Source organism: Argopecten irradians, chromosome 13 (assembly GCF_041381155.1).
Source record: "Argopecten irradians isolate NY chromosome 13, Ai_NY, whole genome shotgun sequence".
Classification (NCBI taxonomy): domain Eukaryota; kingdom Metazoa; phylum Mollusca; class Bivalvia; order Pectinida; family Pectinidae; genus Argopecten; species Argopecten irradians.
In genome coordinates this window covers 8,791,643-8,810,265 of record NC_091146.1, presented here as the reverse complement: position 1 = coordinate 8,810,265, position 18,623 = coordinate 8,791,643, and the positions used below count along the sequence as shown (strand labels likewise).

The 18,623-nt window shown below is 37.4% G+C and overlaps 1 protein-coding gene across 2 annotated transcripts; it reads left to right on the top strand.

Moving 5' to 3' along the window:
• Positions 1-1,027: 1,027 nt before the first annotated feature.
• LOC138305538 (peroxisomal sarcosine oxidase-like) lies at positions 1,028-18,590 on the top strand. Of its 2 annotated transcripts, none has more exons than XM_069245808.1 (7): positions 1,028-1,186; positions 13,248-13,447; positions 13,860-14,004; positions 14,489-14,981; positions 15,789-15,871; positions 16,968-17,114; positions 18,021-18,590. In XM_069245808.1, exons 2-7 carry the CDS (start codon positions 13,337-13,339, stop codon positions 18,266-18,268), a joined length of 1,227 nt encoding a protein of 408 aa, XP_069101909.1. In that variant the 5' UTR covers positions 1,028-1,186; positions 13,248-13,336; the 3' UTR covers positions 18,269-18,590. The 2 variants fall into 2 exon arrangements, with proteins under 2 accessions (XP_069101909.1, XP_069101908.1); XM_069245807.1 differs by having other exon boundaries at positions 15,789-15,907.
• The last annotated feature ends 33 nt before the right edge of the window (positions 18,591-18,623 follow it).

Genomic DNA, 18,623 nt, shown 5'->3' with positions numbered 1-18,623 from the left:
GAGGAAGTTTCTCTATTTCAAGAACACAATGACATAATTGAATACAGCAATAATCTATCTGAAAATAGTATCCTCCATGTTTTTTATAATGATACTTTTCTCTCTCTGGCCTATCAGCACTATCAAACAATCAGTACTGAACTCCCACTATTATCAGGTGATACAATAAAACATACCACAGCCTCCTAAAACGTAGCTTATGTTTTAGGATCCACTTTGTCTAATTTGAGAATCACAAATTCAAGAAGTCTGACGCTTTAAACTACAGTATGATACATTATCATAATATCTTGGAACAAAAATTCGTAAAGGTATCTTAATATCTAGTCTGATTGGGTGCCGATAACTGAATAGCATCGCAAGCTTTTGATTGGTTGGAATAGACTGAGGGATGTATCCCTATCGTAAATCAGCACTTATCTGGACTTTTTAGAATACCGTTAATACATGATAAGTTGTTCGAAGTCTGCTAGCGTTTTTTTCCATTGGTATCAGGACCATATTTTGGTTTGTAGTTTTATGTGACGTCATGTGCTGGGATAGAGTCAATACTGAATTCTTTTATAACTTTTATTTAGATGTACATGCACTTCATCTTGTCTGTACGCCGATCATACCAGACTAACTAGAAAACTTTCAGGAGACCAGAAATAAGACTTCGCGTGCTAGTGTTAGGTCACAGTTTCGCTAGACTTTTGTTCAATGACTTTCCTAACAATTTTGATTTATCTTAGTTCGAGGTGTAAGCATTCGACATTGAAGGTGGGAGTGCAGCAAGTCTAGCTTCCCGTGGTGAGGACATTGAAATCACTAGCCCCACATCGTCATTCTCTAAATCGGAGATAATCGCTGTTGTACCATAACACCAAACGAGTTAGCAGTGGACATATATATTGTTGTTGGTTTACATACTAGTTTAGAAGTTTGTGTTTACATTTTACATGACTAGGTCCCCGTGGGGTGGCCCCAGGTTAGTGGGAGTCAACAGTAAATACAGAATTATATAAGTCGATATGATCGTATGGGTGCAATTATTTGTGTTCCATGTCATTGTTATTTTACAGTCCGTTAAATGTATTCCACAGGCATGCGGAAGTATATTACCCCAGTCCTCGGTGTGTCTTAATGATTACATGTGATCGACTTTAATAGATTTAACACGTCGATCGGGCTACTTCATCTACAGGTAAGGAATTTCTAATATATGATACATTTTCGTTTTATATAGCCGACAACTCTATTTGTTGATATTAGTGTGTAAATTTGGATTGATAATTCAGATTGTCTGTCAACTGTAGTGTAATGTGTGTGGGCCCACATACAGGGTTTTTTGTTTACGTTTATGCGATAATGAACACATCGTAAGATCATGTAAAACAATATTTATAACAAGTCAGGTGTGTGTTGTTACAGAACACGATAAACAAATATATAATCGGCCAACTATTCAAGGGCTGTGGACTCTATACAGTACAAGAAAAATATTCGTTGTGTAGGGAGTGTTAACTGTAAATGGTGATGTGTTCGCCTTCTAGCTTTGCGCTAGAGGAATTTTACTTTAGCTCAGTTGGTTGATTCGAGGTTCTAGTCCTGCTGACGACACATTACATACTTTCTTGCAAGTACTTTCTTGCCCTGTTACATTTGTGCCTTGACCAGGATTCGAACCCTGAGCGCCAGGGTTGTAATACTTAACTTGGGTGTGATTGTAGAACTGTGCTAACGTTACTAGACACCTAGACTGGTATTGATGTTGCAAATAAGACAACCTGAAATGATGTTGCGGTAAGAATAATGAATAATTATGAATCAAAAGTGCAATTAAGCTATTCTTGAATGCTATCAATATACATATCGAAATGTATATATTAACGTATTGGATTAATTAATGTTTCTTAACAGCTACATTCGTGTCACAGCTGGTACCTAAATCATATACCAAACATTTACTAATCTTATTGAAACGCTCGATAGATTGTCGGTGTTGGTGTTCTGGTAAATATCAGCTTTCTCTCAACAGTCATAGCGATAGCTTGTGTCGTATACGTGTATTTGTACATGTCAAAGAAAATATAAATTAATCCGGAATATAAAAATGTTATATGTTTGGTTCTAATTTTACAATCTCCATTTTCCGGAATTGTTTCTCCGGGTTTCGGTTATTATGTTACTTATGTGAAGAAAATGAAAATAAACGAAGCAGGCAGCAGAACAGAAGATTTTGTCATTGTTTCGACCCTTATTTTGTATGTCTGACGTCGCCTTCACAACAAAACCCTCTCACAAGCCTTTCCCGGCGACGACATGGTGGAGAATCCTCATTTGTATGACATTTTATACTTGAAATTTAACATTTGTTTGTGACCGTGTTGTCCCGTGTTGTGCGATTATCAACTTCCGGTCTGGACCATGCGGTTTTATGATGTTGTGATTGATTGGCCAAACTGAACTTTTGCAATGTATTCCCCATCTCAGCTTATCAGACATTTATTTGGAGATGAAAGAATGTTTCGATTGCCATTTTCCAGAATATTTGTGAGTTTTGAACATTGATATAAACTGCAATTTTCATCGATTTACATAATTTGTACGTGTGTGATTTTTCCCGCGTTTTTTCGCCATGAATCCATTACTGAGGGGAACGAACGTTAGCCAGACAATACCAGGCCCAGTACTTGCTGCCCCCCTGGAGTCCATCCAGTCTCCACACGTTAAACAATCGTCCTCAGGATGTTTTAGCATAACAAAGAATACATCTCATATTCATCCATCAGAAAAGCTCGACTTTGATAATCCAAAAATTTCATCCTCGAGACATTTTACTGTCAATGACAACACAGATTCTTCTCCTCCTTCAGAAGAGGGATACCCTGGACAATCTCCATTTATTGTTATTCCACCGATATCGGACAGGGTCCCCATGCGGAAATTTGGAGGCTATACACATGAAGAGGGCACCAAATTTTTGGAGGAGTTTGAAAGCTATATAACTTTCAATGGACTTCACTTTGATCCCTCCCCACAGAGGAAAATAGCCGCTTTTCATATGCACCTTATCGGACCAGCACGTGTATGGTTTCATGCTTTAGATTCAGCATCTAAGTCCTCATGGACAGAATTAGAGAAAGCGTTTCGTGAGAAGTCACACAGTCACAGATTCCCTTGATCCTGCCTTACTAGTGGAATCGGCGTCATTTCACCGTTTAAAATGGCATCCTGGGCAGCCATTGGAAGAATACCATAGTATAATCCTTGAAAAGGGACTCAAACTAGGAAAACCTATGCGGGACATGGTATATCAATTTATTGAGGGTTTAACACCTTCGTTAGCATTCTTCGTACGGTCCGGTATGTGTACTGATCTCCAATCAGCGCTACTACGTGCACGTTCTGGTGAGGCTTCGGGATATTGCAATGGTGTTCCCGGTATGTTAAACCCTCCCCTCGTGGCTGCAGTCTCAAAGTCAGAAACACAGAAATCAGACATTGAGGAGTTGAAGTCTCAGGTACAGGCCCTCACATCTTTAGTCCAGGGTTTGCAGGTTTCTCCGCAGAAGGACTCTACATCATCCACTCATTGTTATCGCTGTAAAGGGATGGGACACCGTCAACGTGATTGTAGGTGGACAGGGCACGGTGAGTCTAGACCACAGGACACCTGTCAACTGTGTAATCAAAGAGGGCATGTAGCTACCCAGTGTGTCAAGAACATTAACATTACACAACCCCCCCACCTATGCCTACATATCCTGCGTCGGTAAACTGGTTTCCCCCGGGGATAGGTCGCGGTCACTCGGGCGGTTATTAACAGAATCGCGTCATAGAAGTCCAGCACCAGACAGATGTACTTTTCGGACTATAAGTGATACGTCAGAGGAGACATGCGCAACTTCTGAGGGTTTCAGCGATAGTGACACTACTACTGAAAATGATGATAGTGGTTATCAGGATAGCTCTAAATTTATGTATTTACATTGTACATTTGCTCATCAAAAGGTTGTAGGTCTCCTTGATACGGGCTGCTCCATAAATGTTATGTCAGAACAATTATATAAGTCCTTACCTTCAGCATGTAAATCCCAACTATACCCTTCCCATGAATCCTCAGTAAAATTGGCTGATTCTAGACATATTGACATTCTTGGCATAGCTCGAATCAAGGGACACAATCAATATGGGTCATGTAAATTTACGGCTTACATTTTACCTAAAACATCACATCCTCTTATTTTGGGAACAAAATTCATGACGCAGTATAAGATTGTGTTAGATTTTTCAACCTTTTCACATTCATTTGTACAAAAGACCCTCAAGGTGAAATGTAGGCAGGAAGTACATGTACTACCATCTTCAGAATGTATAGTACAAGGTCAGTTGCCAAAGGGTGTTATATTAGGTACTCAAGGTATTTGTACTGCTAGTAAACAAATTTTAAACACTGGCCTACTTGCTGCAAGGTCTGTAGTAACTGTACAAAATTCAAGGCGTGTACCTGTAAAAATTTTGAACCCAGGTAATACTACAGTTGTCCTCCAAAGAGGAACAGTTTTGGTGAACCTTGAAACAATGGATGGGTCGCATCATGTCATGCCTTTCAATACATCTCTCGATCATGTAAACGAAATAAGTTGTAACAATGTTGTGATTGAAAAACCTGGTGAACACAGGGAAGAGTGTGGTGACAACCAAACAAGTCCAAACCCCAGTGATTTTCTCTCAAATTTCAATTTGAACATTCCAAATTTGTCCCCATCCCAGGTCAAGTCATTAGAGTCATGCTTATATGACAATAAAGATGTTTTTTGTAACGCCAGAAAACCCTTCCCTCGGTTTCACAAAGGTTGTCGAACATGTGATACATTTGAAACCTGGTTTTACATCCAAATATCAGCAACCTTATCGATTAACACCAGATAAGAAAGAGGTATTAAGAACCCAGTTAGATACTTTGTTAGAGCAGGGTATTATTACTTCAGTTGATGAAAAAGAAGATTTACCTATTACTAGCCCTATTGTGCTTGTGTCCAAACAGAAAAAAACTGACAATCATTCACCAAAATCTAAGCAGGAATCACACATGTCTGCATATCGGTTTTGCTGTGATTTCCGGTTTCTCAATTCACAAACACAGCCGTTCCGTTACACCATTCCAAATCTCCAGGAACTGACTGAGTCTTTAGGTACGCAAACCCCAAATTTTATCACTTCTATTGACATGAAGTCAGGTTTTTTCCAGATGGGCATAGCACCTGAGTCATCAAAATACACAGCCTTTAATACCTGTTTTGGTACGTTTAAATTTTGTCGTTTACCTATGGGTCTTAGCACAGCCCCCAATAGTTTTCAGCTATTGATGGATAAGGTATTGAAGGGGCTTACATTCAAATCAGTGCTCTGTTATTTAGATGACATTTTAATATGTTCAAACACTTTTGAGGAACATTTACAGGATTTGTCCAATGTATTTTCTCGTCTCAGACATGCAGGCCTAAAGTTAGGTCCACAGAAATGTACATTTGCTCGCGACAAGTGCATATTTCTTGGCCATGAGATTTCGAAAGAAGGAATTCGACCACCATCTGACCGTATTTCTGTGATCCGTGAATACCCAGTTCCACATACTCAAAAGGCACTTCGGCGAGCATTAGGCATGCTGGGATGGTTCCGCAAATTTATCCCTCGGTTCAGCGAAATCGCTTTTCCGCTCACTAATCTATTGAAGAAAGGAGTGAAGTATGCATGGACACATAAGCATGATGAGGCATTTCAGACTTTAAAAGACTCTCTCATTCACTCAAAAGCTTTGTCTTTCCCCGATTATGACCATGACTTCTGTTTATCAGTTGATACATCAAGTAAAGGTGTAGGTTATATGTTATACCAGCTATCGCCTGACAATGAAGTACGTGTGATTCGCTTTGGCTCGAAGGGCTTGAACAAATACCAACAGAGTTATGGTCCAACGAAATTGGAACTGTTGGGGATGGTTTACAGCGTTTTGGATTGCGCGTCATATATTCGTGGTCGACATTGTACTGTTTATTGTGATCACAAGGCTCTTCAACCACTCAACCAAAAACAACTTAAGGGAGCGATATACGAAAGATGGGTCGCAATTCTACAGCAATTTGACATTGGGGTTGATTATAAACCTGCTGCCCAAATGGTTGTCCCAGACGCGTTGTCTAGATGTCATCCTCACGATAAATTTGGTACCATGGATTCGAGCCCTGCAGAGGATGACCCATACTTTCCTTATGTGACAGATCAACTATGCTAAGCCTGTGAAACTGCCGTCAGGTCAAAATCTTGCGTCGCTTATTAACTGTTCTAGCGATTCTGATTTGGAATTGAACAAGATCTTGCTTGTACCCCATACCAACATATCTGTGCTTCATTCTTATTCTGAGTATGATGCTGACACTGAAGAAGAAACATTTTGTGATAGATCAGTAAAGCGTCATTAAAAAACAACTTCGTCACAGATCTCGGGGTAAATTGTGCCAGTCAGAATACTCTGTTGTTGAACCCCCACCCGTGGCCATGATCCATCAAGCGAAACACAACAGGATGCAACGAGTTCTTCGAATGACACAACTTCGAATGTGATACATGATGGCAACCATTCGGAACATTCTGTTGTTGACACCCAACCCATAACCACCGAATTAAAGCAACAGGAAATGACGATATCTCTGAATGACACGACTCATGTGTTACATGATGGCAACCAGTCAGAACATTCTGTTGTTGACACCCAACCAATGACCCCTGAAGTAAATCAACAGGAAACAACAAGTTCTTCGACTAACGAAACTGAGGAGAAACATGATGACAACGATCTTTGTGGTTTCATGATAGAGCGACTTGACATTTTTCAAAAGACTGATTTTACGGTGAATCGTCTGATTCAGCTACAGGCACAGGATAATGAACATTCTCTGTTGATTGACTATTTACAAAATGGTGCACTTCCTGATTCACAGAAACTATCACGTAGAATTTTGCTACAAAGTAATGATTTTGTTCTAATTGACTCTCTCTTGTTTCACTCCCGAGTAACAAAGTCGAAACGAGCTCAGAACCTTGACCATTACCAGTTGGTTTTACCACCACAAGTCATTCCTACAATCTTAGAGCTCTACCACGACTCGCCTATCAGTGGTCATGGAGGAATTCAGGATACCTTGGACCGGATTCGTGAGCGCTACTACTTCCCTAAACTGTCTGTTGTTGTTACTGATTACATAAAGTCTTGTCACCAATGTCAACGTCGGAAAGTCACACGTACAAAGATAAAAACTGGTATCACTGCCTACCCAACACCAAGTTCCCCATTCCAGGTTTGGGAGGTTGATTTGTATGGACCTCTTCCTCTTAGTTCTGCTGGAAACTCTTACGTGTTCACGGCGGTCGACATGTTCTCAAAATACCTTTGGGTGATGCCAATCAAGAACTCTGATGCACTGACTGTTGGCCTTGCTCTGTATTATATGGTTACTACATTCGGTGTCTGTAACACGCTAGTATCAGATAATGGATCTGAATTTATTGCGAAAGCTGCTAAGGAAACTTGCCGTCTCCTCCAGGTTCAGCAAAACTTCACGCCCAGTTTTGTACACAAGTGTTTGGGTGCATGTGAACGTACACACCGTGTCCTGGCTGAAAAGCTTACACCGTACATGAATCGTGCCAAGAACAACTGGGAAAGCTTATTGCCGTCCATCATATTTGCCATGAATGCTGCAGTCAACCGTATGTCAGGATACTCACCTTTCGAAGTTGTGTTCGGTCAGCGCCCAACCTTTCCATTAGCTGGAGTTCCAGTGGATATGTCGACTATACCGGCTAGCATATCTACTTATGTTGAAGATCTTCAACGTCGTTTGGAGGTGGTTCGGTCACACATGAAGGATGCAGTCTTATTGAATCAGGACAAAATGGTTGCCCAACAACTTGGAAATAACAAGGAAACAGTTCAGACGGGAGATTATGTTTATTTACAACAAACGCCCACAGGTGCTGGACATAAACTTCAGAACATTTACTCAGACGTACTAGTAGTTAAAGAAAAGCTGTCTGAACATTTAGTGACCCTAAGTGATCCTACCACAGGGAAAGTTGGTACTCGCCCTGTTCACTTAGATCGACTAAAGCCAGCTCATATTCGCGCCCCAACACCCTCAAATTATTTCCGTATTGTTTCAAACAACAGAGTTGAATGTGGTGTCCAAACTGAAGACTTTAGCCCTATCACTTCTTCATCCTCTAACCGCGAGTCTGCTAGTGACTTACAGTCAGATTAAATGAACATTTCCCGCAGATTAATGGAAGCGACTCATCTTCACCGATATCCTCAAACCTCGATTCTTCCAGTGACTTACATTCTGATGTAAATGTATCCTCTCCGCAGGTTGTAGGAAATGACTCATCTCGTTCGATGTCCTCAAACCAGGAGTCTACTAGTGATTCACATTCAGATATTCATGCGCCATCTCCACAGGTTATAGAACGTGATTCCTCTTCATCTACTCCATTACCTGTGTTACCTCAAAGACCTAAACGAACAATAAAAAAGCCAGTGCGCTACCGTGATTCTAGCTTTACAGCTGATTCCGACATGTCTTCGTCAACTGGACAAGATAAATTCTATAAAATCAAACGTGTTCTGGCTCAAAGAGGATCTGGAGCAACGCTTGAATATCTCATCCAATTCAGAGGAGAACCATCACAAAATGCCATGTGGCTGAAACCACGGGACTTGAATACTCATGCTCGGAAAACATGCCTTTTGAAGCCACCTAAAACTGTGTTATAGAGAATGTATTATATGTAGGGGTGCATAATTGTTGTCTTATGCACAGGTTCAGTACTTGTTGTTCTATTGACTTTTTGTATGAAATTGATGACTCAAATACTGATTTTATGAAATCCAATTATCCATATGTAATGCAGTGTATTGAGTGTTTTCATTATTTGATGTTTAAGATGAGGCTGATACTTTTTGCCATAGTTAGATGTTTTTATACTGAAGGACTGTATTGTAAAATGATGACATTCATGTTTTTGTATGGTTTTCATATTTTATGATTGATTTTGAATTGATGATTTCCTTACAACATAACATTTCTCACCTTTTTTGAGATTTTTTTAATCAAATGAATACATTGATATATTAGACAGAACTTTGCTATGTTGGAAGTGTGCCACTTCTCAATATTCCAAATTATGTATTGATGCTATAGATTTTTTCATAATGTTGATCTCTGATTAAGAAAATTCATGTTCTATATTTGTTTGTTTGTATATTTTTTGCCATTCCCCATGTCTGATCAGATGACATCTTGATTGGAAATTTATTGATGCAACATAAAAGAGTCCTTGACCAAATATCTCTTTTTAAATTCTAGTCAAAGTGATGAATACCTATAACTATTGATAATTAAATGCACTGAATTAAAGATAATATGAGAATCTTATTCTCATGTGAATGATATATTTTCCCAACAGTTTTGTATAGTATGTATTTCATGAATGGGTTTGCATATGAATAAATTTAGATTGAGTTTGATATTTGACATGCAATAATCATAATTTGATATATTCTGATAATGAAATGGATATTACCATGATATTCATTATATGAATTTAAACTTTGACATTAATATGGATTTCTGCAATGTATGGTGAAAAGATTAGCTCCCATGTATAGCTATTGCATTGAAATGTTGTGGATTTTTGATATAATTGACCATGCATACTCAAATATGTTCATGTTATGTTTATGCATTTATTGTTCAGAGATTTTGTTTTATTGTAAAGGTATTACAATATTACTTATTTGTGAAATAGATTTTCAGTGTGCCAATGCCCTAATACTAGTCAAAATATCTGTATTTTTCGCTGTTGTTATTACAACTTATTCCATTCTTATTTTCTGGAAAATTTCCTTACAACACCTAGAACTCAAAACCAGATTTTAAGCAAAGTTACTTCTATGTAATAGGAAATGCTATGTGTCATGTTACATTATACAGGCCAGAAACTCTCTTGTGCATGTTAAGTATTACCTTTTAAATGGAAATCTTGTTTGTTCCAAATGTATTATTGTAACAGTAGGCATGGTTTAGTCATGCTAGTAGATCTTGTAACCAGACAAGGTCATTTCTTTTTACAATATTACTGTGAGGGTTCATAAACACATTTTTCTGTTTTCCTCTTACTTGCACTTTGTTAAATGTCACATTTGAGGATGTTTTCAATATTCTCCTGGTTAATGTAGAGTGCTCCTTTGTTTAGGATGATGTTTGTGATAGTTTGGTGCATTTTGATAATATGCAAAAATGTTAAAATTCAGATATCACTCTATTTCTGTATAATATTACACGTATGACTTGCATTCCTGAACTATGGTTTTGACCGTATTTATTAGTATTTTCTTTGACATGTCATTTCAAAATTGTATGCACAATTTTTGTTTGGGGGGCGGGGATGTCGTATACGTGTATTTGTACATGTCAAAGAAAATATAAATTAATCCGGAATATAAAAATGTTATATGTTTGGTTCTAATTTTACAATCTCAATTTTCCGGAATTGTTTCTCCGGGTTTCGGTTATTATGTTACTTATGTGAAGAAAATGAAAATAAACGAAGCAGGCAGCAGAACAGAAGATTTTGTCATTGTTTCGACCCTTATTTTGTATGTCTGACGTCGCCTTCACAACAAAACCCTCTCACAAGCCTTTCCCGGCGACGACAACGCAGTGATGTGTAATAACATTTATTTGGAAAACGTATGACACTTTTTAGGTGACAATGCACCGATCTCTCGTACACAGTTACATACAAACCCAGGAATTTCCTCATGCAGACTTTTTTTAAAGTAAAGCCCGTACTACCTAGCTTATATTTGTATCTATCTATCTTCGAGTTTCAGTATCAGAAACAAGTTTTTATTAAAAAGTAAGAATTTTTGCCACTCATGTGTGTAAATGTAGACATACAATCCAATATACCCATTACACAAGAAAGACATAACTTGACATGCACACAATTATTTTTGCTTCGACCACTAAGAATAAGATTCACCAAATATGTTTTAAAAATTCCAGGGATTTCTATGAAAAAATGCATAATTTTTTCAATGTTTCAAAATGGACTTTACCGAAACCCTAAGTTATGTTCAACTACACCTATGAAATCATTTATAGACATACAAAAAATCACTAATGTAAAAATTTCAAATAATCACGATTGTGTCATTTGTATTCGGCAGCGATCGATAACTGCTCGGGTAGACGACTAACTAGAGGCCCCATAAGGGGTATTTCTGACAGCTATATATGTTTGATGTTTTTATCCTCTTTTAGAATATTTGAATATCGGTTTTCTTATTTCTTATTCGTATACCAACCTAACGATTAGTAACGAACGAATATTTGAATATCCATTACCATTAGAGCTTACATAGGCATTCATCCATTATTAGAACTGGGAGCGTTGGTGAAGCTAAGTTACCCTATAACACAAACAAGTTTATAATGGTCTTTAAATGTTAAAACGTTTTGTGATTTTGTTTAAACAACTTAAAATTTCTACGAAACATTATTGAAGACATTAATTTGAATTCAATTCATTCCTTATAAATGAGTGTAGAATGAAGTATTAATGTCGGTTACGTTAGAATATGGTATACTCCCATTAACTAACAATAGACCTTGTCATATTAGGACCTTTAGACGAAAAAAAACGGGTCCTTGATATTTCTAAAAGATGGCGTTGTATAAAAAGGTTACAATCCACCCTCAAAAAAATTTTAGTTAATTGCATTGATATATGATGATCCGCTGCGTATTTCGATCAAACTCTGATATTATCGTCATTAAATGATATTTATAACCTTTTCATAAACTGTATACGCATTAGGGATATTAAAAATCCAATGTGTCGTATGTATCCTTCGTCTATTGTAAAGGGGACTATCAATACTGTCATTGCCTCAGGTAGTGCGTTAGAATTACACCTGCTGTCCCCATTGCATGATCGTAAAAGGCGACTAAAATTTGGATTTTTCTTGTATTTGCTGGCATCAATTAGAGGTGGCGTTATGTTATCTCATTCGAACTAGGATGTAGTGAACTTATTGCCAAATCAAATTAAAAACTAAAAGAGTTGTGTTGTTTGTTTTCTCGTACAACATGTGTATCCTTCAGGAAAGGGCATCCTTCCACGGCAATTGTTGTCTAGCAGCTTCATTGTACCAGATAATTTAGTCTAACTATTGATAAGATTTGAAATTGGCGGTTATTGTCTATTTCAATAGTTATATTTGCAAGAAAAGTATTATTATTAGTTTCTTTATTCTGGAAGGATTTTATTTAACCTAATCACATAACCCAATTAAATAACTTTATTATTTCTCAAGCTTGACACAGACTCATTTTGGCGTTGAGGTGTGCGTTCGCACATCTGACGAAGGATTTTTGTTCTGTCCCCGTATCACGCACTTCAACATATATAAATAGTAGTTTATGTTCCTCCTGCTTAGTAAAGGAGTAGGACGACTGGTTTGAACATTGTCATTATAGAGTGGTCAGTAGCGGTTCGCTTCTATATCGTGGTTGAATGAGATACATGATAAACAAGTATTCATTTTACACGGAGACAAAACAAATATAGGCCTACCACATCTCTCCACACATTACACATCGCATACAGGAGATACCCTCCTTAAATGACCATAACTGTATTAGAATGTCAGTACCAGTTCAGTATCGCTAATTGATCTGTTACCCTTTGGCTCTATCTGGTGTAGACTATCAGCTGCACATAGCTAGTTAGCATTATCACCTCTGTATGTATGTTCACTTACTTTCTCGAGTATGACTCTGTTGTTTTAAGCATAAGCATCGGATGTCTTTCAGTTGGCATTCATTTTGGCTATAAATGCCTACTAAAAGACGTCCAATGCTTATATCACATTTGATAACAATTTAATCATGAAATCTCAAGATAGCTTGCATCTTAAATGAATAAAGTATTCAAAGAAGGAACTTCCAATTAAAGGGCCATCTTCAGTTATCTCTGAGAAGAACATTGTGATGTCACAATTATAATACGCGGATGGCAGGTCATAGACTGATGAATGCCATTTACGCTTAATAACGTTACATTGTAGGGCTGAAGTAAAGATGTGAATGTAATAGGATTTTGTATCTTAAACACCAAACGAAACTTACTTGCAGATTTGTCTTGTTATACAATGGGAACTGGAAAAAGACTGATAAACGCTACATAGAGGTATTACATCTCGAGGTTCAACACCAACAATACCATGTACGATCTATGTGTGGTAGGGGCGGGGATGATCGGATCGGCCGCGGCTCGGCACGCCTCACTACAACCCAACATCCGGGTCTGTCTTGTAGGACCAGAGGAGCCAAAGGTAAGATTCAGTGATGTACTTCCGGTTTATATTTATAAACTTCCTGTTTCTCCTTTAGCTAAGCAGAATATAAGTTAATTTTCTTTTTTATTTGTTTATGAAATTATCATTTTGATCCAATGTGACCATACATAATTAGATGCTGATTGTGGTCCTGTGATGGGGCGATACAATGGACTCTGGGAGATATAGTCATATATCTAACCTTTCGTGTTTACTTTTATATCATGTAAATAGTATAAAAAATTATTTATACAGTTGTAGCAAAATAGGAATGCCCAATAGTCGTCTGTATATATCGATCTCTGAGTTCATAACGTCTCTGAATATGGAGATCGCAATGAACCCTGGAAGAGTTAGCTATATATATTATAGCGTGTAATAACTCACTATATATCTCATGTTAATCTAGGAGAGGAGCATGGATTCTCCTAGGGAGATATTTGCTTCCCATTACGATGAAAGCCGAATCACACGACGTTCGGATCCCGACCCGATCTGGGCTACATTGGGACAGAAAGCTATGGATAGATACAGAGACTTGGAGGCAACTTCCGGTAACGCGATTTACTGTTGTAGACTGATTTTGACTTGGCAAATCACAAAATATAGGTTTAATGATACCAAACTAAACGTGCACAACCAAAATAAGTCGCATTATCTAAATTGTCTTATATTTGAGTTCAAGGAATGTGTACGTGTTTTATCTATGGTTAGAATTAGTTTATGTTACATGCAGTCCAAACAGAACATTATGTGATCATGATACACGAAAAACCCTAACGAATATATCATAAATATGCATTTTCGAAGATCTTTTATGAAGCAACTAGAGCTAAGCGACCAGTATGTAAATGTATGCGGCCTGAATATTATTGCAAACGTCTTTCACAATTTAGAAAACTCTTCCTATTCCGAAACAACACATATATTTTGATTATAAACACGTTTTTGTTTAAAGCTAATGAGAGATTAGTATAACAAGTGCATTGTACGTTTGTAGTAATTCATTTTTTGTTCATGATATTTGATACCAACAAGGTCTTAATTTCTACTCGGAGACGGGATGTATGATGGCCGGTCCACCGGCGGGACAGTTTATGACTAAAACCCAGGAGACAGTAACCTCACAGAACATTCAACACGACTATCTTACCCCAAAACTTCTCAGGCAGCGCTTCCCATACATGAATCTACCAGACACGGACGGAGCCATATATGAAACCAAAAATGCAGGATATATTAACCCGAGGGTTTTGATCGCAGCTCAGGAACAGATCGCTAGGGACAACGGATGTGTCGTCATCAATGACGTTGTGTATGAAATAACACAACAGGACGATAATGGAGCTTCCTTGATGTCAGTATTAACAGAAGGTGGTCAGAAGATTGAGGCGCGTCGGGTACTCATAGCAACAGGCTCCTTCACTAACTTCAGAAACCTGCTACCCCCGGGACAGGAACCGGATCTAATGTTAGTTCCTCTAGCTGTGGCAAAGGTCGAGGTCAGCGTAGAGGATGCTAAACGACTGAGGTTAGTACAGAGTTACTTTAACTATAAAGTTACGAGTTAAGAAATGATTTCTGCTTCATTCATTCAACGATTCATTTAATACCATATCCTTTTACATTCTCTTTATGCCGTATACCGTGTACATGTTGTTATAAAGTCTGCAATTGCCATGTTTACTGTACATAAGTGATTTGGATACCGGAAATCATCCGGTGATGTTACAATGTTCTATAAATAGACACCGGTGTGCGACGTCAACATAGTCCAAACAAAATGTGACATCAAAATCGCCGACATGAAGGACTATTTTTACTCCAATTATGTCATTTTCCTAAAACCCCATTTATCGTTAAAAATGCTATATCTGGGCTACTTTCTTTCTGATGATTTTTTTCTCCCTCACGTATCCCTAGAGATGCTTCACTTTCGGACAACAGTTGATAGCACTTGTACTTTGAGCAATGTTCTGGATCATGATACACACTCAATTTATGATTTGATCTTTTCTCGTCTTTCTCCAGATTTTCGTATTCCTTAACATATTCCTTGATAAGCCTTACTTTCGGACTTGGGTTTATAGCTTTAGGACTATGAGTAATGCTGTGGTTTATTCCATAATTTTAGTAATAGGTTCTGCTCAGGTTTAGACTTCATTGTCCGTTGTCAGTGACCGATTGTGTTGTTTGATGCCTTGATGACATGTTTCAATGACATAGTATCTTAGTAAGGGAAGAAATCCTACTACAAACAAATATTTGTATTAAAAGGTGACAGGAACAGCACAAAACATAGACAATCACTTGATGTTTGTACATTTTATCCCCATAGAGATATGCCGTCTATGATATACAAAGGAGAAGGGAACACAAACTGGCCTGAAGATTACCCACGCTACCCGAACAAACTATATGGTATATATCTACTTCCACCTATCAAGTACCCGGATGGTGAGATTTTTTAATAAAACACAGAAATGCTTCTGGACATTTTCATTTTTCCTTACGAATAATTTTAAGAGTATTTGTTGTAATTTGATAACTAGCTACACATATATAATAGTGCTATTTACCTTAAGACTATGGGATGATATATCAATTATTAATAATGGAAAATATTCAGTATCTTAAAACATGAGCTGTATTTTGGTTAAGAAAGACAAAATTTCAACACTGTTCTGGTATACTATTTATCCCGGATCTTTATCAAAAGCATACTTATTTGAACTGAAAGATGCCAACAAATATATTTCTGACAACGTTGGTCTCGAACGTGGGTCAGTCGAATAGGCGCACGTGCTGAAATTCTAAAATACAACTGTTTTTCTTCATATTGTGTATTCTAACAACATCAATGCTCGTTGCAGGATAAATATATTTATTATGTGGCCATGGTTAAATAGGTATATTAATATAAAAACATGAAATTGATATTTAATTTTACTGTAACTGTCAGCTATTTATAATTTTTATTGTGATCTTATCACCGTCATTTGTACTAACTCTTGCCCAGAAACACTCCATACTCTATAACACAAATAATTCAAACTGGATATTGTTACTCATGGTATAGCTTTGTTAGCCAAGATATTATGTGTAATCCCTTGTCGGTTTTCACGTAAAAATTGAAGTTTGGTATATAGGTTTACTCTACTGGGTTTTAATGGATGTGATTTCTTCGGTTCAAATACCTTCTTTGTTATCTATTAATCAAAAAGGGCTGTTAGGACTGAAGAAGTCGGCTTAGTGGTTACTGAAGGCTACATATTTATACAATTCATAACTAGGTAAAAATCCAATCATTTATAATTTTAACATTTTATAGATTTTGGATTTCGCTAAAATTTATTTTTTATCTTCTTGTATATCTTTACATGATAAAGGGACTAAAAACTTAGAAAAACCGATGCCAAACGTTATACGCATTATTTTATATCCGAAATCTTTCTCTCAATTACAAAATTTAAAAGCCTTAATGCCATATAATCTTTACTGTATTGATATTTTCCAGGTAAATTCTATATCAAGTGTGGCTATCTCCACGGTACTGAATCCCGCCGGTTGTCTACCGTGGCGGAAGTGAAGGCGTGGTTCTGTACAGAGGGCGTGACTCCTCTTGTGACGAAATCAGCCGATCTGGTTACTGCCGTAACTAAAGGTGAATATTTACAAAGATATAAAATGTATGGTCTATATAAACGCTTAATTCTTATATTTGCATTATATACGAAGTTTGAGAGCCTCTGCTTTCAAGTTGTATGGTCTGTGACGTGTTGCATTTTTGGCATAGTAAAAGTATTTAGAGTGTTCTACATATTTTTCTCCGCCTCTCTTAGTTTTAAAATTTCGATATTTACCGATTTTTGTAAAGCTGGTATTTGCAAAGTTATTTAAAAATTAGATTAAAATATTGATGTATTATTAAATTTGTAATGACGAAAATTACAAAAAATACTCTTTAGCGTTTAGACCAGCAAAACAAAACCATTTACCAACATTGATTCATTCCATATGACGAAACAACCATTTTGACAGTGTTCAGTGGACGACACCACGTCAGCATTAGTGACGTCATGATGTTTACGATATGGATGACAATTTTGATATTGATCGTGAAAAGCGAATGTAAATATATATTCATATATTTTGGTATTGTTGTAAATTCTAATATATAAATGAAGCACACCAAAGCGAGGTTTATGTCGGTATGAACGACAAACAAACAATTATCACATCACAAATGTTAATGTTGACATGGTACCGTCAGCTGATCACGGTCTGTTCCGTGTAGTGGAATTTAATGTCGTTGATAAACGGTTTGGCTGGTCTGACTGAAACAATTGTAATGCTGAGACCTTCAAAATGAGTAAATAAGCATAATTGAGTTATCGTTTTATGGATTCTATGAAGACTGTCTGCAATGCACTGGCATCTATTTAGACCAAACATCCTATAAAGATATATTTTTTAATGCCTCCGAAAAATCTCATCACATGTAATAGGTCTTGACAGACCGAACTAAATATAAATGTCTCCACTAATCACTGGTATTTTATTGACACAGATATAAAGCCACTGTCCTACCATGGAGACCATTGTATTGTCACCGAGACCCCAACCCATCGGATATATATTGACCTTGTCCACCCTGACCTCGGAGTGGCTATCGGAGGGAATGGTTATGCTGCCAAGTCCAGCGACGAGATCGGACGTATAGCCGCCATGTTAGTGCTATACGGGAAATGGGATTCTGAACTCCCGGCCGAGACATTTAAACTCAAACTGAAGGATACGTCAAAGAATAACCTGTAATGCACTGTGCAAAGCGTGGAGCAAGTACTTTGAATGGTTTGAGGGAAGTTGAAGGGCCACAGCTGATTGCGGGAATGTTTGACCTTTGAATCTAGGTCCAATTGAATCAGTTCTTGAAACCGAGTGAAGGACAAAGCCGTGTGTTATGAAAGGAATAAATGTAAAATATCCTGACAGTGCAGTGAAGCTTCACCTAAACCGATCATGATTTTTGGTGTACAGAATTTTGGGCGGTTGAGAAAGGGTTCGGTTTTTTAAAAGGTAAACCCAATACCGACCATTTGTATTTGTATTTGGTGTGAAATAAAATAAATGAAACATTTCTTGAACTAACTTAGTACTTAAAGAAAGAAAA

Bases quoted from the DNA above. Each gene is read 5' to 3' on its own strand.
- LOC138305538 (XM_069245807.1), top strand. From the start codon at position 13,337: ATGTACGATCTATGTGTGGTAGGGGCGGGGATGATCGGATCGGCCGCG. The intron at 14,005-14,488 runs GTAACGCGATTT...GATACCAACAAG, and splicing joins AGACTTGGAGGCAACTTCCG to GTCTTAATTTCTACTCGGAG. The intron at 15,908-16,967 runs GTGAGATTTTTT...GATATTTTCCAG, and splicing joins ACCTATCAAGTACCCGGATG to GTAAATTCTATATCAAGTGT.